Source organism: Sorex fumeus, unplaced genomic scaffold, assembly GCF_029834395.1.
Source record: "Sorex fumeus unplaced genomic scaffold, SorFum_2.1 ptg000010l, whole genome shotgun sequence".
In the NCBI taxonomy this organism is placed as follows: Eukaryota; Metazoa; Chordata; class Mammalia; order Eulipotyphla; family Soricidae; genus Sorex; species Sorex fumeus.
This window is the reverse complement of record NW_026606067.1, coordinates 37,324,320-37,350,106: the sequence shown is the minus strand read 5'-3', so window position 1 is coordinate 37,350,106 and position 25,787 is coordinate 37,324,320. Positions and strand designations below refer to the sequence as shown.

The 25,787-nt window shown below is 37.2% G+C and overlaps 1 protein-coding gene across 1 annotated transcript in view; it reads left to right on the top strand.

Moving 5' to 3' along the window:
- SPATA16 (spermatogenesis associated 16) overlaps positions 1-25,787 on the top strand; it is a 349,005-nt gene that overhangs the window by 67,801 nt on the left and 255,417 nt on the right. Inside the window, exon 2 of the mRNA XM_056110646.1 lies at positions 17,181-17,326. Within this exon, the coding sequence (XP_055966621.1) occupies positions 17,181-17,326 (146 nt within the window). The remainder of the gene's footprint in view (positions 1-17,180; positions 17,327-25,787) is intronic.

The following is a 25,787-nucleotide window of genomic DNA, read 5'->3' as shown; positions in this document are numbered from 1 at the left end:
GAAGGATTAATGGATAAAGCAGTGTTTCATAAACCTTTTTTCAATGAATGACTTTTTTTTAGTTTTTATTAGTGAAACACCATGAGGTACAGTTGTAGACTTACAAATGTTTGTGCTTGGGTTTCAGTTGTACAATGATTGAGTGCCCATCCCTCCGCCAGTGCCCATTCTCCACCTCCAATGCTCCCAGCATCCCTCCCACTCCCCACCCCCCCCATCCCACCCCACCCCTGTGGCAGGGCATTCCCTTTTGTTCTCTCCCTCCATAATGAATGACTCTTTTCCAGCCTTATTTCTCTCGTGTGCCCCAGGCCCCATCCTCCGTCTCATACCATGACCATCACCCATCACCCCCCCCCCCCCATTTATATGATTTTTACCTGCAGCATCCTTGAGAAACACTGATCTAAAGTGCTTAGGGTCCATGTGAGAAAATTATTTGATTTGGATTATGAACTTTAGTATTACTATCTGTTAAGTTAGGACACTTCTCCCTTAAAGCAAATTTCCTCACATACATATTTAGAATGATATCTGGTAAAATATCATCTATAAAAAGTTTAGCACAATAACAAACAGCAGTCAATATTTAAATATAACTCTTGTACCAGATTTACTTTTTAATACAAATATCTATCTTAAAATTTATAAAACTCACTGCCTTCTCTTTTAAAATCACTTTCTGGGCTGAAATGCATGGACAAGAACAGAGGAAGATTGAGTGTATTAATTCATCTCACTTCTGCCATTTTTCTAATCTGCTTTACACATCAGATAGCTGAAATTTAGGCACATTCCTCAGGAAAAAAATGCTGAAGGTTAATGTGTATCATCTACATGCTTCAGAGCTTAAGCAAATTATTGGCTGGTCAGATCAAGGTGAAATACAATGGAATAAACCCACTGTGGCCACACCTCTATTTTAAAACTACTTGGGAGAAAAAAAATAACTGAAGTAGATATTTTAACAAAAAGGAGTAGGAGTGATTAATTACTCCTTACTATCATTCAACAGCTTGTCACCCAGGGAGCAACCTCATTCCTCCAAATCCCATAAATTTAATAGAGGTCACATCATGGCCTACTTGGCTGAAAAGCATTGCTCCTGAAGCCCTGATAGGACTTTTAAGACCACTGATGTGTGAACATCATTCTCTACATCCCTTAACCCCACATACCCTGCCTCACCCAGAAAGACACCTCAGGAGATCTATGTGGCATCCTATGAAAAGTTCTAAGTGGTGTGTTGTCTGACTCATCCCTCCTTCATTTAACAAGACGATAGAAAATTTAAAACCAATGAATGTTATTTTACAATGTAGAGCTTCTTCCCACTCTGCTAAGGGAGTATAAAATGATACTTATTAAAATTGAAAGCTATGATTTTTGAAACCCCTGCAGTTAAAACATTCACGTTTGTTTCTAAAAAAAATTTTCAAGATCCTATGAAAAACTACAGATTATGATGATGATTAGCTGTACTGCTTAATTTTCACCCCTCCTTCTACATTAATTCACGCAACAATGTTTCTGAAAATTAGGATAACTGCAAAGATGTTCCAGAAATCAGGTCATTTTTTTGAATCTCAAGGAGTAACAGTTGAGAAAGGGGGAAATTATTATCTATATCTATTGCATGTACATCACAGAGACAAAAGTTCCTTTGCAACTAGAATATCAGGAATTTCTCACTTTGTTCAGCACTCCTTTTTAAGGCTCTAGCACTAGTTCCGTTAATCTTACTATGACTAGCTCTTTTCTAAATCTGTGTATAAAATTTGATCCTTTTAATTTTGGGGGAAAATTCTTGGCAAAGAAAGTTATTTATGTAAGATCTAACAACAACATCCAGGTGAACTGTATAAAGAATAAAGAACAAACCATTAGCCCAATCTATAGAACACATTTGTTTTGGACCTGTCTTACGTACATACAGATCACCGGAAAAGTTCTACATAGAGAACAAAGCAAATCCAAAGACTTAGGAAGAACGCATGAATCATATTTTCCAAAAGTTAACTGTGAAAATTACAATCATATGATCCATTGAATAGCTAACAATGGTGGTAAGTACAAGATTTTAAAAAAACTTTTATTAGTGAAACACCATGAGGTACAGTTGTAAACTTACAAATTTTGGTGCTTGGGTTTCAATGATATAATGATCAAATACCCATCCCTCCAGCAGTGCCCATTTTCCACTGCCACGGATCCCAGTATCCCTTGCAACCCCTATCCCGCCTCATCCCACCCTACCTTTGTGGCAGGGTATTCCCACCTGTTCTCTCTCTCCTTTTGGGTGCTGTGGTTTGCAAAGGAAGGCATTGAGCGGCAATCATGTTTGGTCTATAGTCTACTTTCAGCATGCACCTCCCACCCTGGGAGGATCCTCCCAACACCCTTTATTTGGTGCTCTCTTCTCTATTTGAGCTGCCTTTTCAAACCCTAGCATGTGTGGCTGGCCTCCAAGCCATGGCGTAAACATCCTGGTACTTATCTCAGCTATTCTTGGGTGTTAGTCTCCTATTTTGTTACTTTATGTTCCCCAGATGAATGCAATCTTTCTATGTCTATCCCTCTCTTTCTGACTCATTTCGCTTAACATGATACTTTCCATGTAGTACCACTTGTATGTAAATTTCGTGACTTCATCTTTTCTAACCGCTACATAGTACTCCATTGTGTAGATGAAGTACAAGATTTTAAAAAGATTTTTAATGAGTAGAATAATTTAGGACTTTGAACTTCATGTACAGGAAGGAAAACTTTACATGGATGTATAAATAGTTATAATCTCCACTACTGATTCTGAGATGTCCCTGTACCTCCTCACTTATAGGATTTAGTACCTGCCAAATGGTGTGATTTTTTATTATCTTCTTTGAGATATTTAACAAAATAAACATAATTATGCATGGAAGAATGTCTTTAGAAATATAAATTTAGAAATATAAAATTATTTTCATAAGAAATATGAAAATAGGGGCTGAAGCAGTAGCACAGCAGGTAGGGTGTTTGCCTTGCACGTGGCCAACCCGGGTTCGATTCCCAGCATCCCATATGGTCCCCTGAGCACCACCAGGGGTAATTCCTGAGTGCAGAGCCAGGAGAGTAGCCCCTGTGCATCGCCGGGTGTGACCCACAAAGCAAAAAAATATATATATATATAAAAATAAATATGAATTTAGAAATATGAAAATGTGTTAGTAATTAAGTACTTCATATCTTTCCATTTTTTCAGATTGTCTTCATTGCTAATTTTTTGTCAGAGCTTGATATTTCACTTATTTCTAGTTTAAAATTCATTCTATGATTTAATTTTTAATTTATTTTTAATTTTCTTTAATTCCTCCAGTTTGCAAGTGTTGCTTTTAAACTTAATAATATTAAAGTAACCAAGAGAATTATATCTTTTGATATATCTTTCTTGTTTTTTCTCAAAATAATGTCTTCAGGATTCAGTGTTGAGCTTTCCTGCTTCTCCATATTTTCCCTCTTTTCTCCTACCCTGACTTCGTTTCCAGGCATAAATTTATCCCACCGAGCAAAGAAGAGCTCCTTAATATTGAATTCCTGCAATTTTGACACTTGTAACTTAATTTGAAGTAGGGGCAATTTTATGGGCAGCCTCAAATCTGTACATTGGAAAGAAATGCTGAATGTGCGAAACATCCAACTTCCATGACACACCTCACAGAAATTAATAAGAAAAATAATAACCTAACACAAAATGGTAGATCTGAGCAGATAAACTATAAATGATTAGATAGCACTGTGGCACTGTCGTCCTCCCATTGTTCATCGATTTGCTCCAGTGGGTACCAGTAACATCTCACAACAAATTGTGAGACTTATTGTTACTGTTTTTTTTTTTTTTGGCATATCAAATACGTCATGGGGAGCTTGCCAGGCTTTGCCTTGTGGGCAAGATACTCTGAGTAGCTTGCCGGGCACTCCGAGAGGAGAGGACTAATCGAACCCGGGTCAGCTATATGCAAGGCAAATGCCCTACCCGCTGTACTATTGCTCCAGCCAAAATGATTAAATATAAATAACAAATATGCAAGAAAGGTTTTTTCTTAAATAACTGAGAAAATAAGTGAAAATATTTTATTTTTACATATTTTAAACATTTTTAATTTATTTTTATTTACTTATTTTTTTGTTGAATCACCATGACATACAGTTAGAAAAATTGTTCATGATTGAGATCAGTCATACAATATTTCAACAACCGTCCCTCCACCTGTGTACATTTCCCACAATCAATGTTCCCAGTTTCTCTCCTGCCAACCTCTTCCCAAGTACCCCCCTCCCCTACCAGTCTGCCTCTAAGTTGATAACGTTTTAAAGACAAAAAATAAGTAATTACACTTCCTTAATGTTGGAAAAGAGGTGAGGATAAAGGCTATGATTCTTTTTTCTGAATGAAACACGGAAGCATACAAAAAGCATACATCTATTGAGAAAAAATATAACTGAACATTCAACAGAATGCTAGTAAAATAGCTACTGAAAAATTACCTGAGAAATAAAAAAAAGATCAGCAACATAAAAACCAATATTAGTAAATATAAGAATTAATAAATTAATCTAAGCCTTTGGTTTTCAGAGAAAAATTCAAACCTCCAGGAATTTTAGTTAAAAATCAGAGAAAAAGCAAAATTACAAAGTATTGGGCATGATAAATGACATACAACACTAGAAAACAAGCACTTAAGAATGTTCAAAAAATATGGTGTTCTCTACTGTAATGACATTTTAAAATCTGAGTGAAACTGATAATTTTTTGGGAAAGCAAATGAACACATTGATGCAATGCATGAAAAATCTAAATAAAATAATAACATAATAAAAATAAGAGATGACTGGAGTGGAGCACAAATTTTTCAACTGCTTTCTTTAAATAAGCAAGAATATTTAAAATATGGAAATATTTCCAGTTTGTTTTACTACATACAAGCATAAACCCCAAACCAAAATTTGTTAAACATATTTAAAAATAAATTGAGTTTTTGGAAAAATATAATTATGTATTTATTAAGATAAGCTGATAAACCTTGAACAGTCTAATAAGCACAAATGAAAATCATAAGCAAACAGAACAATACTCATGAACAATGAGTATAAGTTAATGAAATTAAGTGGGGCACCATTTTTGTTCATTTGATTAGCAAATAATAGATTAAAAGATTGCTCATATCTAGTGGTGAATAAAGAAACAGAAATAAGAATTTGTTGGTTAAAGTGTAAAACTTTTCTAGAGAACAGATTGATTTATGCCATACATAATTTTTATTGCATATTTCTGACTTAAATTTCAATATGTAAGAATAAATGATAATAATTTGATAATAAAATGATAAAATGTGTGAGCAAATATGTATGTATAGGTCTCTCCTGGATACATCATAACATTAAAAATTTTTAATACTGAAGGGACCACTATGTCAATGATGGTTGAAAGTGATTGCTCTGGATGAGAGATGGGTGCTGAAAATTGGTTAAGGACCAAATATGATGACCTTTCAGTATCTGTATTGCAACCCATAATGCCCAAAAGGAGTGAGGGAGGAGAAAGAGAGGGAAGGAGGTAGAGAGTAAAGAGAGTGAGAAGAGAGACAAAAACAGAGAGAGAGAGAGAGAGAGAGAGAGAGAGAAAGAACAAAAGAGGCTTCCATAGAGGCAAGGTAGGTAGGGAATGAAGGAGAGGAACATTGATGGTGGAAAATGTACACCGGTGAAGGGATGGGTAAAAATTATATATTTTATAACTGAAACCTGATTATGAACAGCTTTGTAACTGTATTTCTCATGGTGATTTAATAAACAAATTTTCAGTATGCTAGAAAATTTCTGACTATGGAAAACAAGTGTGTATCTATTAAAAGTCTTCTGCTACCTACTGATTCAGTCCTGTGACAACATAAGATTCAAAAAATATCTGATCAAATTTATTCAAATTTTATTATCTTTTTGAGTCTAGCTGAGTCAGTGTTGCTTCTTCTTTTGATAAGCCAACACTTGGTTTCATTTCTCTTCTGTAATTTGTTTCTGTATCATTGATTTCCTCTATGGTTTCTGCAGCTTCCTTCCCTCTACTTTGAATTTCCTGTTTTAAGATGTGAATTTAACGGAATGCCTGCATTGTTAAGACCTTCTTTTCTAGTATAGCTTTTGCTCGTATGATTTGCCTCAAATTACTTGGTTGCTCGTATACTCATTTTCACTTGCTTCTAGGAATCTTTTATTTGTTCTTTAGCCCACTGTTGTTTAGCTTCCAAGTACTTGAGTTTTTTTTTCCCCACTTTCAAGGCATTGTGGTCTGAAAATGTACTTGTTATGATGTCTTTCATCTTGATTTAATAGATACTGTTTTTGTGTCCCAGCATGTGGTCTATGCTAGAGAATCTATCATATGCATGGCATAATAATAAGTACATATAAAATAATAAATATAAACAAAATTTACCGAATTCTTCCAATTTTTCTTTTTAAGACCATAATTTCCTTACTGATATTTTATTTGGTTGATTTACACAAAAGTGAGAAGGGATATTAAAATCTCCTGCTACTCTTGTTTTCTATCTGTGGCTTTTCTCAGTATTGCTATCAGTTATTTTATTTTTTCTGGTCCTTTGGTACATACATATATAAAAAAAATATATGCATATATATACAACTGTTAAGTGTTCTTAATTCATTGGTTCCTTGATAATTATATAATGCACAGCATTATATAATGTTCCCTGTTGCCTTTTTAAATTTTAAGTCTATTTTTTTCTAAGGTTATGTAGTCCTGAAATTTTAGACTACTATTCACCTCTTCAGGCTGGAGCGATAACGCAGCTGGTAGTGCATTTGCCTTGCACATGGCCGACCCAGGTTCAATTCCTTCATCCCTCTCAGAGAGCCCGGCAAGCTACCGAGAGTATCCCGCCCGCACGACAGAGCATGACAAGCTCTCTGTGGAGTATTCGATATGCCAAAAACAGTAAAAAGACTCACAATGGAGATGTTACTGGTGCCCACTCGAGAAAATCGATGAACAATGGGAGGACAGTGCTACAGTGCTATTTATCTATTGAGTTGTTCTCCAGAATTTTAGTTTGATCTTGTGTATATTGTTACAATTCTGCTACTTCTCTTATAAGCACTACAAGTTTGAATTCAGCCTTCCTGCCACTCTGCACTACGATTGGTGAGTAAAAACCATGTATGTTAAGTAAAATGATAGAAATAAAATAGTTTATTCCCACATTTTCTAAACAATTCTGAGTGCTTGTGAAGTTTGTCTTTGCTGTCTTTCATTTTCTTTCCCTGCACTTAGATACCTGCTTTTTATGCAGTGACCAGGTTCCAGTTGTTTCTTCTTGGTTCCCTACTCTATGGATAATGTGCTTTCAGATTGCAATGTAGTTGAACTCTGAAGTTCTGAGGGTGTATATTCCCCATGTTCAAAGCAAATAACCTAAGTATATTTTACAAGACTCGTATTCTACTCCTCCCTTTCCCCATTTTATGTTATTTGTATTTCATTACCTTCTTTGTCTTTAAAGATTAGTCCTTTTGACAGTTCAATTTATTGCCAGGAACTTCTTTTTTTAAATTTTTTATTAGTGAGACACCATGAGGTACAGTTGTAGACTTACAAATTTTTGTGCTTGGGTTTCAATTATACATACAATGATCAAATACCCATCCCTCCACCAGTGCCCATTTCCCACCACCATGGATCCCAGTATCCCTCCCACTCCCCATCCCCCCATCTCACCCTGCTTCTGTGGCAGGGCATTCCCTTTTGTTCTCTCTCTCCTTTTGGGTGTTGTGGTTTGCAAGAGAGGCATTGAGTGGCAATCATTTTCGGTCCATAGTCTACTTTCAACATGCATCTCCCATCCTGGGAGGATCCTCCAAACACCCTTTATTTGGTGCTCCCTTCTCTATCTGAGCTGCCTTTTCCCCTAGCATGTGTGGCTGGCCTCCAAGCCATAGAGCAAACTTGCCAGGAACTTCTTTTTAACTGATGTTTGTGAAGCTTTATGCCATTCCTTGAACTTGAATAACAAAGTACCTAGGAAACGTATTCCTGTTTGGGTGTTTATTCCATCCAGTATGTTGCCAATGTCATACGTTCTCTTCTAGACTCTAGAGGTTCATATGATAGATAAGCTCAGTGTCTTCTGGGGTTTCAATTATATGTAATCTTTATTCCTTGATTTTGCTGCTCTAAAGTTCTGCCTCTGGTTTTTGCCACTTAAATATTTTTAGGTAGAGGTATCCACGGTTATTCCCAGCAGTTTTCAGGCTTATTTCTGGCTCATTCTTCTGAGATTATTCCTGATGATGCTTGGAGAACCATATATTGTGCCAGGGATCAAATCAGGATCAACCATGTGCAAGAAAAGAAGCTTTCTTACTGAATTAGCTCTCTGATACTGTCGTTTGTCATTTAAATTCCATTGTGTCTTAGTGTTCTTCTATTTTTGTTTTCATTTGGAACTTTCTGAGATCCAAGTTCTTGAGTCTTAGTGTATTACTCAGTCCTCATATTGGGGAAATTCTCAACTATAATTCTTCCCCCTATGTCCTCAACTATAATTTTCTCTTTCTGGAATTCCTACAATTCAGATGTTATTTCTCTTGAAGCTGCTACATATAGTCCTGATGTTTTATTCATTTCTCTTCATCCTTTTTTCCTCCTTCTGTTATTTATTTATGGTTTTATATACCTTATCTTTAAGAACTAAGATTTATTTCACTGCTTCCGTCATTCTGCTACTAAACTCACACAATTTAGTTCACCTACTATACTCGTCAGTTCTGTGACATCTGATTGCAAAAATCTCATACTCTGTCATAGGTTCTCTTTCATATGTTGTCTTTCATATGTCTCTCTCTTATGTTCATGTCTTCTCATATGTTCTCTTCTGATTCTCATACCCTCTCATAGGTTCTCTTTCTCTTGCTAGAGGTCTCTTCTTTTGCATCCTCAATTTGGAGAACATCCTTAACACTGTCACTCTCAGTTCTTTGTCTAAGAGCTCTGCGTGCCAGTGGATCTTTTTGAACTTTTGCTTCCTCCATTAATGTAGGTGGGATTCTCCCTTTTTTAACTGTGTGATGTGTGCTATTGTGGTGTGACCTTTTGTAGATCTGGGTATCTGCAATTTATATTCCTGATTCTCCATAGAACCTCTGAGACCAAGTTTGTGTTGTTCCTAATCACTACTAAGACTTGGCAGTATAGACCAATGCTGCTTCTTAGCACTTGAAGTTCCTTGTGCCTCAATGTTAACTTTGTTTGAGGGGCATTTTAATACTTCTGAATAGGTTTTTCCTTTCATTCTACAGAAATATCGTTAGTGCTCATAGAAGGCTAGTTTAGCAGATGTAGACTTCTTTAACTGTTTGCTGTTAAGTTCTCTATAATTAATTCAACTCTGGGAGATAACCAAGTTCTGTAGAATTTTCATGGTTAAAGGTATTTTTCATTTAGGAGTTTTGATATATCTTGCCCTTCTGGCGTATAGTTTATCTGATGAGAAAACCACTGTTTCATGAGTATGTGGGTCTTCAAATGACTATTTTCTCTTGCAGTTTTAGAACTATTTCTTTAATATTTTTACAATTTTAATTATACAGGGTTTTTTGTCGCATTATATTTGGATTTATTTTATTGGTACTCGTTGAGCTTCCTGTATCTGAAAATCTATTTGTTTTCCGAGTTTAGGGGAAGTTCTGGACTATTACTTCCTCAAATAAAATTTCACATACGTTTCCCTTCTTCTGGAATTCCTCTGATGCAGATATTGTTCTTGCTCTTCTCCCGTAGTCTGTTATGCTATTTTTATTATTTAATAAGTATTTTCTTTTGTCTTCTTGGATGCTTTTAATTACTTTGTCAGCTCTGTTTTTGGCTTTTAACTTAGTCCACTGATGAGTACCTTTAGTCACCTAATTTTAAGTACAACTACAGCATTATTTGTCTATTTCTTGTTTAAAAACTTTATCCCTTTTACTCTTTGTTGAGATTCTTATTTTCATTCCTGGTACCTCTAATTTCAATGAGCATCATTATTATTCTCTTTCTGACTTGTTGATGTTCTTATTTATTTTCATTTATGATACCTCTAACTTCAATGAGCATCTTTATTATCGTCTTTCTGAACGTTTCTTCAGGTAATGTACCTGGTTTCCTAGCATTAGGTATTTTTAAATTCTGCAGTTTTGTCTGTGTTTATCAGACAGGATGAATTTTTATGCTTCCTCATTATATTTGGTCCTCTATATTATATCTATGTATGTGTTGATGAATCTTCTTGGAGCTCTAATGTGATCCATATGTTAAAATGGAAGGCCACTGAGTATTAACACAAGACATTGGCCTTGGATTCTGGGAGGAATAGACTTTGAATGGTTTGAATCCTGATCGTAAGCAGAATGAGAGAAAAGCCAGTGAAGAGTGGTGGTTCAAGAACCCAGCTTACTGGACTAGGACTAGGGAAACTGGAAGTGCAGAGGTTGCTGTCAGTGGTGTATTAATGGCACAAATCTTCCTGGTTAGTGTACCTGCTTGAGGAAAGAACAAGAGATTTGTAATAACTGCCTGCTCAAAATAAATTTCTCTGGTCAAACTATCCCAGAAGCATCAGACTCCAGCTAACCCCTCAATTGCAGTCTGCTTCTGATATCAGCAAATTTTTTTGTAGGCGGGAGCTGGACAAGCAGATGCTAAGAGTTGGAAAATTTGTATTCAACTGGATTCCCCCAAATCCGGATGATCCATGATGGAGAAAGGGCTAGTATTTTTGGGAAAGCAATATTAATTCTTTTCAGCTATCACAACAACTCTGCCCAAAATTTTTAATTGTCCCATCTGTCATTATAGGAAATTAAGACCTGAGAAGCCCGCAGAACTATGCTCGGGGAATGATAGGGATTTTTATCGTTCCCTCTGTTTTAAGTACACCTTGGAGCCACAAGTGTAATTGTCTTACTAGGGGATGGAGTACAAGGAACAGAGGAATCAGGTGTAATAGACCTATTGAGCGCTGAATTGTAATTTAAGTGGGTTATTGTTGTGGAAGCTTCCCTTGGAACTGGGATCACCAGTCCACCGGCACTGTCAGGAACCGAATGCTTTATAATGATGTGGCAGTGAGTGGCATTTGTTAAGCTGTGGGTCAGCGGGGTAATATAACAGCAATGAAGCCCTCTTAACTACTAGCTAGACTTTGGGAATTTGTATTATGCTCACTGGCAGTAGAACCCTGCTTTGCTTGCTAGAAAAGAGCTAGCTACTTTTGTGCTGTGGGGGGACCCTTGTTATCATTGTCTCTCAAACTTAGTCAACTTGGCTACTTCCCTAGGATGTGTGTGGGTCTCATGGGTGACTTGTCCATCAGGATCTCATAATCTGGAGGGAGAATTCTAAGATGGTTCATATTGTTCTGTAAAAAAAGGGTTGTAAGAAGTTCCTAAGGTAGCTGCCATGCTGATTTTGGACCAAATAATACTTCCTGTCAAAAGCTGCATGTATAGTATCCAAGATTCTTCAACATGGTTTGGGAGCTATTAATACTGTTGTCACTATCATATGGTCACTCACAGGCTTACTAAAAGATGCTTCCTTAATGTTTATTTTCCTCTTCTTCGCAGTGCTCTTCCTTTGCTGGAACCAATGCAGAGGTCCCAGAGTTTTTGTTAACCACTATACAGAAACATATCAATCCGGTATTGATTGTTAATGCAAATCTCTCTTCTTCCCAGGAAAGGCTCCTTACCATACAGATCTCATTCTAATTTCTTCCATGACCTCTGCAGTAAGGTAGCTTTATTGGGTGTTCCTAGGGGCTCTCTCTCTCTCTCTCTCTCTCTCTCTCTGTCTTTCTCTCTCTCTCTCTCTCTCTCTCTCTCTCTTTCTCCACCTGTTGCTGTCCCTTTATCATTTGCTGTGGAAGATATATAAATTCAAATAACAGGTTAGTTTCTGTGTAATCTGTATTTGGTATAGATTCAATGTGACCACAGGGTAGAATAGAGAAGTATCGATTTCTTTGCCATCTTTGACTGCCTGATTTTATATTTATTCTTATTCCTTAGTAACATTTCATAGTATACATATAACACAGCTTTTAAAATCATTCATCAATTAGAATTATCTTTCTCGGGGCCCAGAGTGATAGTACAGTGGGTAGAGAATTAGCCTTGCATGCTGCCAACCCGGGTTTAATACCTGGCATCCCATATGGTCTCTGAGCACTTCCAGGAGCAATTCCTGAGTGCAGTGCCAGGAGTAACCCCTGAGGATAGCCAGTCGTGATCCTTCAAAAAGCATAATAATTTAAAAAATAAAAATAAAATTATCTTTCCAGTTTGGGACTAGAATTAACTAAATTGCTACAAAAACTTTTGTATGAACAAAAGTTCTCCTTTATCTGGCATAAGTACTTAGAGGTATAATTGTTGAGCTCTATAATAGTTCAATATATAGTATCGTATAAAATTGCTATATTGTTTCTTTCACTGGAAATGCCATTTTACATAAGCAATGTATGAATGATCTAATTGCTCATAATTCTTAGATTTGATGTTTTCACTATTTTTTATTTTTGCCATACTGGTAGTTGTATAGTCACTGTCACTGTCCTCTCGTTGTTCATCGATTTGCTCAAGTGGGCCCAGTAACATCTCCATTGTGACAATTGTTACTGTGTTTGGCACATAGAATGTGTCACGGGGAGCTTGCCAGGCTTTGCCATGCTGGAGAGATCCTCCCAGTATCTTGCCGGGCTCTCCGAGAGGGGCGCAGGAATTGAACTCGGGTCGGCCATGTTGTCTGCGTGCAAAGCAAACGCCCTACCCACTGTGCTATCGCTCCAGTCCAGTTGTGTAGTAATATCAGCTGATAGAATTGATTTGCCTTTATCTAATGAGTAATTTTAGATGTCAACATTAAGAGATCTTGATGATGGGCATGTCTTTGTGTATCTATGTGCCACTGCATGTGTTCTTCAATGAAGTAGCTATTCTTGTCTTTTATCCATTTTCAACTAGAATTACTTGGGGTTATTTTTTAATCTTTAGTTTTGATTTCATTATATTAAAGATAATATACATTGAATGGAGTGATAGCACAGTCGGTAGGGCATTTGCCTTGCAAGGGGCCAACTGGGACAACTCGGGTTCAATTCCTCCGCCCCTCTCGAGGAGGCTGGCAAGCTACCGAGAGTATCTCACCCGCAAGGCAAAGCCTGGCCAGCTCCCCGTGAAGTATTTGATATGCCAAACACAGTAACAACAAGTCTCACAATGTTACTGGGCCCGCTCAAGGAAATCAATGAACCACGGGAGGACAGTGACAGTGACAGTGATACATTGAATGATTTCATTTTCTTATTTTTTGAGGTTTGTTTTATGGTCCATGGTATGATTTATATCCATAACTTTTCTATGATTCTTTGAGAATAGTCATTGGATGAAATGTTTCATGTGTATGTCTTTTATATCCCATTGGATTATAGTGTGTAAAGATGAAATACCTTTGCCGAGTTTTCCCCTACTATCTCTATTACTTTCAAGAAAAGGGTATTTAAATGCCTAACTTTAATTTCTACATCAATATACTAATATATTCTATGTTAATTTAAAACATAAACAAAGCAGAGCCTGTGAATGTGGAATGCATAAATCATATACAAATATATTTTACTGCGATACAATATTTGGACGTGGGGACAGAAAACTACAATAAGAATTAATGTACTTTCCTTGCATGCACATGATCCCAGTTTGATATCCAGCACTTCCTGTGGTCCTAAGAAATGCCAAGAGTGACCTCTGAGCAATGCCAAGCGTGACCTCCGAGCACTGTGCCAGAAGTAAGCCCTGAACACTATGGGTGTGGCTGAAAAAACAAAACAATAACTTAAAAATTATAGAAATAAGTATGCCAAATACTAATTGAAATTTTACAGTGTTTATTATTTTATACCTTTTTCAAATAAATTATTTCAAAGACCTTTAAAAGTATTTATTTGAATATAAATATTTATGTATTATGCACATATATACATATATGTGTATGCGTGTTTAATATTAATTTTGGAGATAAACAAGGATACTGATAGTTCTCATAATGTAGTTTTCTTTCCTAGATCTCTAGATATTCAGGGATTACTTAATTTATATTCCTGGAGTGAGTGAATGAATGTTCATCACCTGATATTTTAGCACGAGGGATTCCATTGGCATCATCAAATTTGCTAGTGATTACACAAACTTAAAAAATTGTGGTCACACTTTTAAGAATAGGACCCATAAATGCAATGTTTAGTAAAGGCTATATGCGTGTATTGGGCTTCATAACTATTTTTATCTGTTTTTAAATAAACCTTGAAGTTTCTTTTTTGCCACAAGTTCTTATGTGCAATAGTACAATGGGTAAGGTGTTTGCCTCCCACACAGCTGACCTGGGTTCGATCCCTGGTGTTCCATATGGTTCCCAAGCCTGTCAGGAGTAATATCTGAGTGCAGAGTCAAGAGTAATCCTGCAGTTCTGCGTGTGGCCAAAATCAAACAAACAAAAAAAATAATCATTTCAGAAGTTATGGAATAAATGTAATATTTTAGTATTGCAATATATATAATGTATATATATAATGTAATGTATATATAATATATATATTACTATTTGAACTTGTTCTAATTTACTGCTGGAATATAACAGTAATATGTTTCTTACCAAACAAGGTATAAGTGGTTTTCAGTTCAATTTCTCTTAAATATTACATATCAATTTGTCCGTGTTACTTTCAAAAAAATTAAGTTTTCCTTTAAAATAAATATTTAGCATTAAATATTATCTTACTTCAAATGTTTCTCATTGAAATATCAAGTAATTTATTATTATATTATATATTATTAGATTAAGTATTTTATAATTTCATTTTATTTTTTTAATATTTACTAGTGAAACACCATGAGGTACAGTTGTAGGCTTACAAATTTTTGTGCTTGTGTTTCAGTTATACAATAATTGCTTACCAATCCTTCCACCAGTGCCCATTCCCCACCTCCAATGCTCTCAGCATCCCTCCCACCCCCCATCCCACCCCCCCCCCTGTGGCAGGGCATTCCCTTTTGTTCTCTCTCTCTTTTTGGGTTCTGTGGTTTGCAAAAGAGGCATTGAGTGGCAATCATGTTTGGTCATAGTCTACTTTCAGCATGCATCTCTCATCCTGGGAGGATCCTCCCAATACCCTTTACTGAGTGCTCCCTTCTCTATCTGAGCTGCCTTTTCCCCTAGCATGTGCGGCTGACCTCCAAGCCATAGAGTGAACCTCCTGGTACTTGTCTCGGCTATTCTTGGTTGTTAGTCTCCTATTATGTTACTTTATATTCCCCAGATGAATGCAATCTTTCTATGTCTATCCCTCTCTTTCTGACTCATTCCACTTAGCATGTTATTTTCCATGTAGTACCACTTGTATGTAAATTTCATGACTTCATCTTTTCTAACAGCTGCATAGTACTCGATTGTATAGATGTACCAAAGTTTCTTTAACCAGTCATCTGTTCTTGCGCACTAGGGTTTTTTCCAGATTTTGGCTATTAGAGAGCAACATGTTATGTTCTCTTGTATAACTTGCTACTGAGTGTTTAATTCACTCAATTCCATTGTATGAACTCTTTTGATACCCTGGAGCAGTACACCTTTGATCGAATTTTCTTCCAGTGATTGAATTAATTTTATGGTCATTTAATGGAGTGTTTATTTGAAGTCCTCCTCAGTGAAGCTTGACACATTATTTGAGCTCAGTGATTTTCCAGGACTTTTGTCCCTGTCTGCCAGAGCAGTTGAATTCCTGTGTTTCCCCATTGTATTTAAAGATTGTGAGTACTACTATTTGGACTCTAAGTCGAATTATCTTTGATCAAATCCAAATTTGTTATTTTTCAGTAAGGGGCTATTTCTTATTATATGATATTCTAAAAATTTATGTGCCCTAAGATGATGTTTCAGTGGCCAGCCACCTAGGTGAATATCGAGTTACTCCCTCTTACCAATGGGAGTTCTTATGAAGGTATTCAAAGACAGATATCAGAACCTACAAGCCCTTTTTGTTAATGAGATTGAAGAACTGGACGTTTCATGTGGAACAAGCATCAGTATTGCATGTCTATAAGGGCAAGGGAGTGGGTTTTCTCAGCTCTCTGAGACCAGAGATGCAGGCACTGATGGGTGGGAGGAGATAAAATAGATCTTTTAAAGAAATAGAATTCAAAATATTAAAAAATTATATATAAGTAGACATTAATTCCAAATATTACTCTAGTTGGTAAGGATATTTCCTCTAGAATCAGAGAGCAAGGAAACAAATAACCTGATTAAAGTCATTAAACAAAAGACATTTTTTTCTCTTTCCCCGATCTTTCTTAGCCAAGAAACAGTAGAAAAAACCAAAGGGAAAAACTCCTTTCTACCCTTGTCCTGTTAGTGACACTCTTTAGTGTTTGGGGGTTCTCTTAAAAATACTATTTTCTTCCTCTACAGTTTATCTGTGGTGCCCAGAAACCATTGACTTCCTGGAATTTTTATTAAGAATTCCATATTCCTGCCATGTTTTTCTCCTACTGTGGCCTCTGCCAATAAATTCTAATAAATTTTCACTTCTTTTCTTTCAATAACATCCTAGAGAATATGATTCAGACTCAAATTAATCACCAATCATGTTAATGGCTCCTAGGAGTTTACTTCCGATACCCCTTATCATATTAAATCAAACTTGATAGCATGCTAGATCATTGCTCAGCTGGGTTTCATAAAAGCACTGGTATTTAATGTGATTTATACCTAGTTTTCTGTTAATATCTTTGCTTATTGTGTGCTTTATTTTTCAAACACATTCTTAGCAAATGGAAGCTCTTTAAAATACACTCTACGTTTAAAATATCTTACAGGAAGCATTTTACAATAAAATGTGTTACACATTTTATATGATAGCTAGTTAATAGTGAACGAGAACAATTTTTTAAATTTGTAATCAAAATATTAGCATTTTACTTGTAGTTTACAAAAGTATGTTTCTGTAAGTATTCTAAAGACCAATTGTATTGATCAGTAAATATTGTTAGAACTTTTACTTTTATCAATTTTAAGTATTCTCTTTTTATAGCTTTGCAGCAAAGGAGCAGCTCTGGGAAAACCATTTGAAGCACCTGCTGAAGACATCGCAAGTGTCGCAAGTTTCATCGAGACAAAGCTTGTTACTTGTTATCTCAGAATGAGGAAACCCGACCTTGCCCTAAATCATGCCCACAAGTAAGATAAAATATGAATAATTGTAAGTCCAGGAGGTTTAGGTACTTAAGACCTGAAAAAAATGCTTGCATATAAGAGGGTATTGTGTATATAAGTGAGTATATAAGTATATAAGTGTGTATATAAGTGAGTTCAGCTTCTATTCTTTTAAATAAGAACCAAAAAATTATTTCCATTTGCCTTACGTTAAGGTAGGCAACCAAAGTGACAGTGACTATCTAAAGCATAACTAGAGAAATATACAAATAAATGTTCACAATGCAAGATAAAATTAAATGACAAATAACTGTAGTCACAAAACACTGTTTCAAGGAAGGAATAAATGAATAAGGTAAATAAGAAAAGTGGTGTTGACAAAACGATTTCTAAAATTGTGCAATGAAAAATGGTGAAGAAAAAATGTAGCGTTTCTTTTTTTTTTTTTTTTTTTTTTTTTGCTTTTTGGGTCACACCCCGCGATGCGCAGGAGTTACTCCTGGTTCATGCACTCAGGAATTACTCCTGGCGGTGCTCGGGGGACCATATGGGATTCTGGGAATCGAACCCAGGTCAGCTGCATGCAAGGCAAACACCCTCCTACCCGCTGTACTATTTCTCCAGCCACTGATGAAAAAGAAATTTGACAGAACCATGAGTAAACATTTGAAAGTTTGCAGTTTATTTGTTGACAGCTTGGCCAATTCAAAGTGTAGCCAAGTCAGAAGATGCTATCTAAGCAGGGACAGGTATAAAGGCTATTCCAAAGTGTGAATCATTTTTTATCTATGTCCTTAAAGATTTATTTTTCATATTTATATCATTTTTGAGGACTCTGTATTCCTACATTTCCCACAGCTTCCTAGAGTCCCAAGATTATTCAGGCATGTCTTTTTTCCTATGAAACTTACCAAAGACCTTGCTCTCATCATGGATAATTATTTCTGATCTACAGTGAAGAAAAAGTGAATATGATCGACCTTTGAAGTAGCTTTCTTAAAATTGTGATGTCTCTATGCCTCCCTGCCTGGCTTAGAGTAATTTACCTAGAACATTTTTCCATTTTCTAAACTTACATCCTGTACTGTGTTTGGATTCAGTTAGCAAAATTAATCTCAACATGAACACATAATGCTTGCTGTGTTAATAACCACTTGGAAACATAACTATCAGTTATATTAAGGTTCATTATTTACAATTATGTAAGCAGGAGATCTGCTTAATCTGGGAAAATTCATTTGTAACTTTACTTCCAAGAGGATATAAAAGTTCAGCCCAGGATCCTTAGAACGCTAGGGAGACTATAGCTTGTAGACTTAAGCTTGACATCAAGGACCTGACATAACAAATTATTTTGAAATTCACAAGATAACCTGCTTAAAAATTTTTTTTCTACTAAAGTAAACTAAAGAACTCAAAGGCAGATTCTCTTTAACAGAAAAAGGAAATGCAATTCTATATTTTCTGGGAACAGTTTGTGCAACCATCGTTTCTAAAATCAATATCAGGACATATGGTCTGTCAAAAAATTATTCTATATCCATGCATTTAAGAGAAAAAATATTGGAAGTTTAATATATACTTAAGCATGTCAAGATTTTTGCATTTCTGAGCGACTTGGGTAACTTGTGAACACAAAAAAAATATTTAAAATTGGGACTAGCACAGACAATCTATAGACTTCTGTAAACAATAATTAATGAATTGCACTAAAGGTAATTATATTTCAACTTCTCCATGGCTTTCATACATATAAAAATACCATCAATAATGGTGTGGTGGATTTTTAAGTTAATAGTTGGCAATAAAAGGATTTTAAATAATATCCCCATATCAGTATTTAATTCAATGTTACAAAAGTAAATAATAGCTATAAATTAAAATTCCACTATAATTCAAGTATTAGAAACAATAAGTTACTGGACTTATTGTTTGTACTTTTGTACTGTACTTATTGGATGTACTTGAGTTACTATAGTTCTTGAGGATGCAAGGGTTAATTTAGACAGTAATTATTCCTATTTAGAATTTTTTGTCTTAAAAATAAGTGTCTCTGAAAATATTTGAAAATTACTTATGGGAGGCTATGTAATAGTCAATAGTAAAATGATCTTCCCTATTATGCTGGGATTAACTTTTGTATCTCTTCCCTTCTACTGTGAAATAACTTTTGTTCTAAGTTGAGCACTAAGTAAGAAATGCAAATCAATAGAGGTTAAACAGTCAATTCATACAATTAATAATTCACTGACTAAAAAAATCATTTTTCTGGGCTTGTCATATTGCAGAACTACAGAAGGCAGTGCATATGATTCAGTTCTAAAATGTTTTAAATTTCTCAGATTTTAAGAATCTGAATTTTATTTAATAAGCACACTTCTTGAAATCAATCAGAATACTTAGACTATAAATAGAAAATAACTATTATTTATACAGAGTGTAGAATTTTTCTTTTGTATTATTATCACATTGTAATAGTTGATACCAATCATTAATCAAAATTTAAATATTTTTGCATGCATTTGCATCTTGAAAGATTTTTAATTTTATGCAGATGTGGGGGCTCCTGCATCTCATTAGATTTGTTCACACAGAAATTCACTTAAACCCATCATGTACTTTTGCTTAGACAAACTGTTGTGTCATGTAAAAATCTTTAAGAACCATAACTTTATGGTTTTTATTTAAATAGATATACTTTAAAATTAAACATTTGAATATTGCTTACTATTCATAATATGACAAGTGGTATAGACTCCAGCAAAAAAACTTTATTTTTTTCTATTTTTCAACTAGCATCCAATGTGGCAAATATGGATATTGCTATTTTCTCAACCAAAAGGGAAAAATACCTCAATTAATTAGTCAAGCACATCAACTCTGCTCACTTCATCAGAGTAATGTCATTGTTCATAAATAGATATTTTAACAATCCCCAAGCTTGTTTCGATTTACGCGTCAAAATTAAAAATCGAGCTTTTGCTTATTTCCTGTCACATAATTTTATTTTATGTACATCACTGGAACATCACTGTTTATGTAACTATCCCACTTAGATCTTTAGCTTTTTGTTGGTTTGATGTGGTTGTGTGGCCATACCCAGTGTGCTTCAGGGATTACTTACTCTTGGCTCTGTACTAAAGGGTCACTACTGGTGGGTTGTTGAGGAACAGCTTTTCCCAACATGCCCAGACACTGTGCACCAGGTCCAGGCAGACATGGGGTGAAAGATGACAGTTGCGCAGAGAAACCACTCTGGGAAACAGTGCATGGCTGCTCACTTTATTGCCAAATACGCACATATTTTATAAAGGGTCGTGGCTTAAGAGGATTGTCCAATCACATGACGTTTAGCATTACTGACCCATCACCTTCTCAATGTGCTTTGCTCCAGCCCAATCCCAATTAGGGCTAGATGGTGCAGTTAGGAACACAGTTAGGTGACAATTCTTTGGGTGTAAGACACTCTTTGGCATTGAGGTCTTTAATCCACTTTGATCTGACTTTAGTGCCTGGCATTAGACAGAGGTCAGAGTTCATTTTTTTGCAGGTAGCTAAAAAATGAACGAGCACCACTTGTTGAAATTGCTTTCCTTGTTCCACTTCACATTTCTTGCTCCTTTGTCAAAGATTAAGTGGTCATAAATTTGGTCAACTCTGTTCCCTTGGTCTGCAGGTCTGTTTCTATCCCAGGACCATGCTGTCTTAATTACTACTGCTTTGTAGTACAGTTTGAAGTTGGGGAGGGTGATGCCACCATAAGGTACAGAGAGGAAAATGTAGGCAGAACTCTCCACGACATTGAAGCTAAAAACATCTTTAAGGATGAAACAGCACTGACCATGCGAGTGGAAGCAAACATAAACAAATGGGACTACATCAAACTAAGAAGCTTCTGCTCTTCAAAAGAAACAGTGACCAAAATACAGAAAGAGCCCACAGAATGGCAAAGAATATTTACCCAATATCCATCTGAAAATAGATTAATATCCAGGATATACAAGACACTAGTAGAATTGCACAAGAAAAAAAACCTCCAACCCCATCAAAAAATGGGGAGAAGAAGTGAATAGAAGTTTTCTCAAAGAAGAAATACAAATGGCCAAAAGGCACATGAAAAAAATGCTCCACATCACTAGCCATTAGGGAGATGCAAATCAAAACAACAATGAGATATCATCTCACACCACAGAGACTGGCACACATTCAAAAGAACAAAAGCAATTAGTGCTGGTGTGGATGTGGGGGAAAAGGGACACTCTTTCACTGTTGGTGGGAATGCCCACTAGTCCAGCCTTTCTGGAAAACGATATGGACAGTCCTTCAAAAACTAGAAATTGAGCTTCCATATGACCCCACAATACCACTTCTGGGAATATATCCCAAGGATGCAAAAAAGCACAGTAGAAATGACATCTGCACCTATATGTTCATTGCAGCACTGTTCACAATAGCCAAAATCTGGAAACAACCCAAGTGCCCTAGAACAGATGACTGGTTAAAGAAACTTTGGTACATCTACACAATGGAATACCGTGCAGCAGTCAGGAGAGATGAAGTCATGAACTTTGCTTATAAATGGATAGACATGGAGAGTATCGTGCTAAGTGAAATGAGTCAGAAAGAGAGAGACAGACATAGAAGGACTGCACTCATTTGTGGAGTATAAAACAACATAACATGAGGCTGACACCTAAGGACTGTAGGTACACAGGACAGATAGATTGCTCCATAGCTGAAAGCCTGCCTCATGAGCAAAGGGGAGAAGGCAGCTGGAATAGAGAAGGGATCACTAAGAAAAAGATGGCTGGAAGAATTGGTCAGGATGGGAGATGTGTGCAGAAAGTAGATAAAGGGCCAAACTTGATAACCTCTCAGTGTCTGTATTGCAAACCATAATGCCCAAAAGTAGAGAGAGATTATGGGGAATCATGTCTGCCCAGGAGGCAGGGAGAGGATGAGAAAGGGGGGTATACCAGGGATATCGGTGGTGGAGAATTGCACTGGTTTTGAGATGGGTATGCGATCATTGTGTGGTTGTTACCCAAACATAGAAGTTTGTAACTATCTCACGGTGTAGCACTGTAGCATTGTCCTCCCGTTGTTCATCGATTTTCTTGAGCGGGCTCAGTAATGTCTCCTTTTGAAACTTGTTCTTACTGTGTTTGGCATACTGAATACGTGCGGGCCAGATACTCTCCGTAGCTTACCAGGCTCTCTGAGATGGGTGGAGGAATCGAACCCGGCTCGGCCGGGCTGGCTGTGGGCAAGGCAAATGCCCTACCGTTGTGCTATCGCTCCAGCCCATCTCAAGGTGATTCAATAAAATTAAAAAAAAATAAACAGCATGAAAAAAATTAAGCTCTTTGGCTTAATTTCAGTATTTCTTATACCTTAGTTATTTCAAATCATGAGCAGATACATACATATGTACATGCATAGGTACACACATCGGATACTTGAATAATTTCACAAGGATACAAACAAGCTTTCGGACACAGATAAAGTCCCTTGTTTTTTTCCCCAAACTTTAATATTAGCATAAAAAAACTTGAACTGCCAATGTTTATGAAAACATGAGAAAACTTTGTTTTTGATGGTTTCTGTACCCCTGTTGTTTGTAAAACAGTCCAATTTTTCATAAAAATTGACTGAGGCTTGTAACATCAAGCCTTGAGTTCTATGAACATTTATTTCCCTTTAGTTTCAGGCTCTAGTTCCACAGCTCATTCTAGAGAGTGCAGATTCTGAAGGTCAAAAGAATTTCAACTATTAATAACCATTAATGTTTTCCCAATAAGAAGTTTAGATTGAGAATTTAAATTTCTCTGTAGGCTCAACATTCTGGTCTAACAAGTTTCAAAAATGCCTAAATCTTTTAAATCGCTGAGTTGCACCTCACTGTGACCTCTTGTGATGTTGATGCTTGCCCAGGTCTATGGGTTTCTACTTCTGATTTTAACCTGGCTCTAGCATTTGAGTACTCCATGCAGACAGACAGACAGAAAGACAACAGACTGATTACAAACACCACATGTACACGGACACATGTATACAGTTGATTGATCCATCTGATCTTTCAAGAACAACAGGGAGAAAACTGATGAACTGAGAAATGAAGGGACAATCCCCAGGGCAAAGTGAGCCCTTTCGACCAATTAGGAACATTTACCCCGGTTTCCCAGCCCGACCAGCCTCTCTTCTGCTTGTTAAAAAAGGGTCAAGAAAACACTTTTGGTAATATAAAGCTGGGAAAATAATCTATGACAATGCTGTTGTAGGCATCAAATGGTACCTTTTTTATTTCTCAATTGACTTTTATAGTTCTGAGACAGAGAGTTAGAATTTTCTTATCAGACATGAGGATCAGTGGGAGTTCTGGACTATTGGGATAGGCCAAAAAATGTTTGGTGGGAACAGGAAAGGTGGGGGTGCTAAAGTCTTCAGAGGGGACCCATCCTTGTGGGTTTTGGACTTACACTTCTTCCTTCTTCCAGTGATATCTCTTCTGACATCAAGGGAAGAGGGTATTAGGATTGAAGGTATCTCCTCTAGGGGGTGGGGGTTCTTCTGCGGACATTTTTTTTGTCAGTACCCTAACTCACCGCATTTAAAGCAGCAAGTTTTGCTCATCTGGTTATCCTGCAAGGCAGCAGTCATTGCTGCAGCATGAAAAGAGGATGAGCCTACATCTTGTGTTTTTGTGATCCAATCCTTACAATGAGCATGTCGCATGCCCTCGCAGGCATGCTTACATTGGGGAGTCATTCCATCCCAGACCAGTTGGTGTACCATCTCATCCTGAATAATGGGTTCTGAGACTTTGCGCTCGATACTTTCTGACTCTCTGAACAAAGTCAGGATAAAGCTCTGTGGCTTTCTGACGCAGGGAAGTTAGAGACGAACCAGAGGACCCATCAACGCCAGACATTATCAGTCTTTCCCAGGACTGACTAGCGCACAAGCGAACTTCTACTCAATAGCCCGGGGACTGTTCCAACAGGGAGTGCGGGTCTCTAGCTACTCCCTCCCCCAGGGGGTGATCTAGAGTGCACATTGGCAGGGTGCTGGAGCTTGCATTACAGCGCTCAGCCTCCCCAGCACTCATCTCTATAAAGAGCTTCCCATTGAAGGAAAAGAGAGCCTGGCAAGTCCGCCTGACCAACGTCCTGCCAATTATGGGAAATGTTAAGCAATAGAGAAATGGTGTACAATACTAATTTGGTCCAAGGCACCCTAACGCCATTCTCCTTAATGGCAGAGCACAGATCCTTAAGTTACTAAGAATAATAGGGGGACCACATACGGGGAGCCCCTGGCACTACACTACTGGATAAAGAGAGCTTGATACATTAGATGGCTCAGGATCTGTATACAGGGGTGTGGTGGGGTGATGGAAACTGATGGCGGGGCTGAACAGGGCAACTAGCAGATTCGGTAGGATAAAGGGGAACTTGACCTCAGAAGAGTTCGTTTTCACAGGGTGGCTCTCCAAAGGGGTGTTAGAAGCAGTATATGACTTCTCTCCCCATGATTCGCGTGGGGTCTCCGTTTGTCCACCTGGGGATGTATAGGAGGCCTCTTATGGAGTTCCTGTTTCCTCAGAAGATCTAAGGCTCTGTTGAAGGGCTGAAAGAATGGCAAAAAAAAGTTCAGGGGAAAAATACTTTCTCATCCCTTGCCTGTGCCCTAGTGACCAGGAACTGGACTCGGGACCAGGTGGATTCCTCAAAAGCTGCATTTAGGGTGATCCAGGGAGCAATCTCACACACATGTCCCCAGAAGGCCTCGCCTTGAGACCAGCCAAGTTTCATGCCACAAGAGTGTAGAATTTCTTGCAAATTTCATACAAATTGTGCAAATTTTGTGCACATTATCTAGAATAAGAGTCTTTTTCTTATTCTAGAATAAGGTAGTCCCCATGGTAGTCGGTAGAGGGAGGAAAAGGGGACACGGGGGTGGGGGAAAGGGAAGGGCAACTCTCTGATGCTCACCTGGCCAGACCCCTCGCGAGATCTTAAGGTTCCCTTAGCAGTGAGTGCAGGTTAATCCTCATGCCAGGTTTCTTCCTTGCAGGGCAAGTTTCCTTTAGCTATTATGGGATCCACAGAAACATGGGTTGGAACCCACTCAGACCCCATAGCCAGAGCCATGGGGCCTTATTCAGTCACTATCCAGTCAATCACTGGCACACTCACACATTCAGAATTCAAAGGTGGAAGGAAAAGAGGGTGTTCCAGTACTTGTGCTGGCAGGAGCCATGAATGAACAGAGAAAGACAACTCAGGATTACACACAAGTGCGTGGGAAAAGTAGAAAGAAAGAACCCACTTGACTGTGGAGGAAAGAGGGGTGGTAGAGCCATCTTTGGATGATGCCAAGATGTAGCCAAGGCCAGACACCATCAGTTGCGACCCTAGTCCCAACAGATCCTTCACAGCCTTAAAGTCTGAAAGAGTCAGGAAGAAAAAGAGACAAGGAAAGA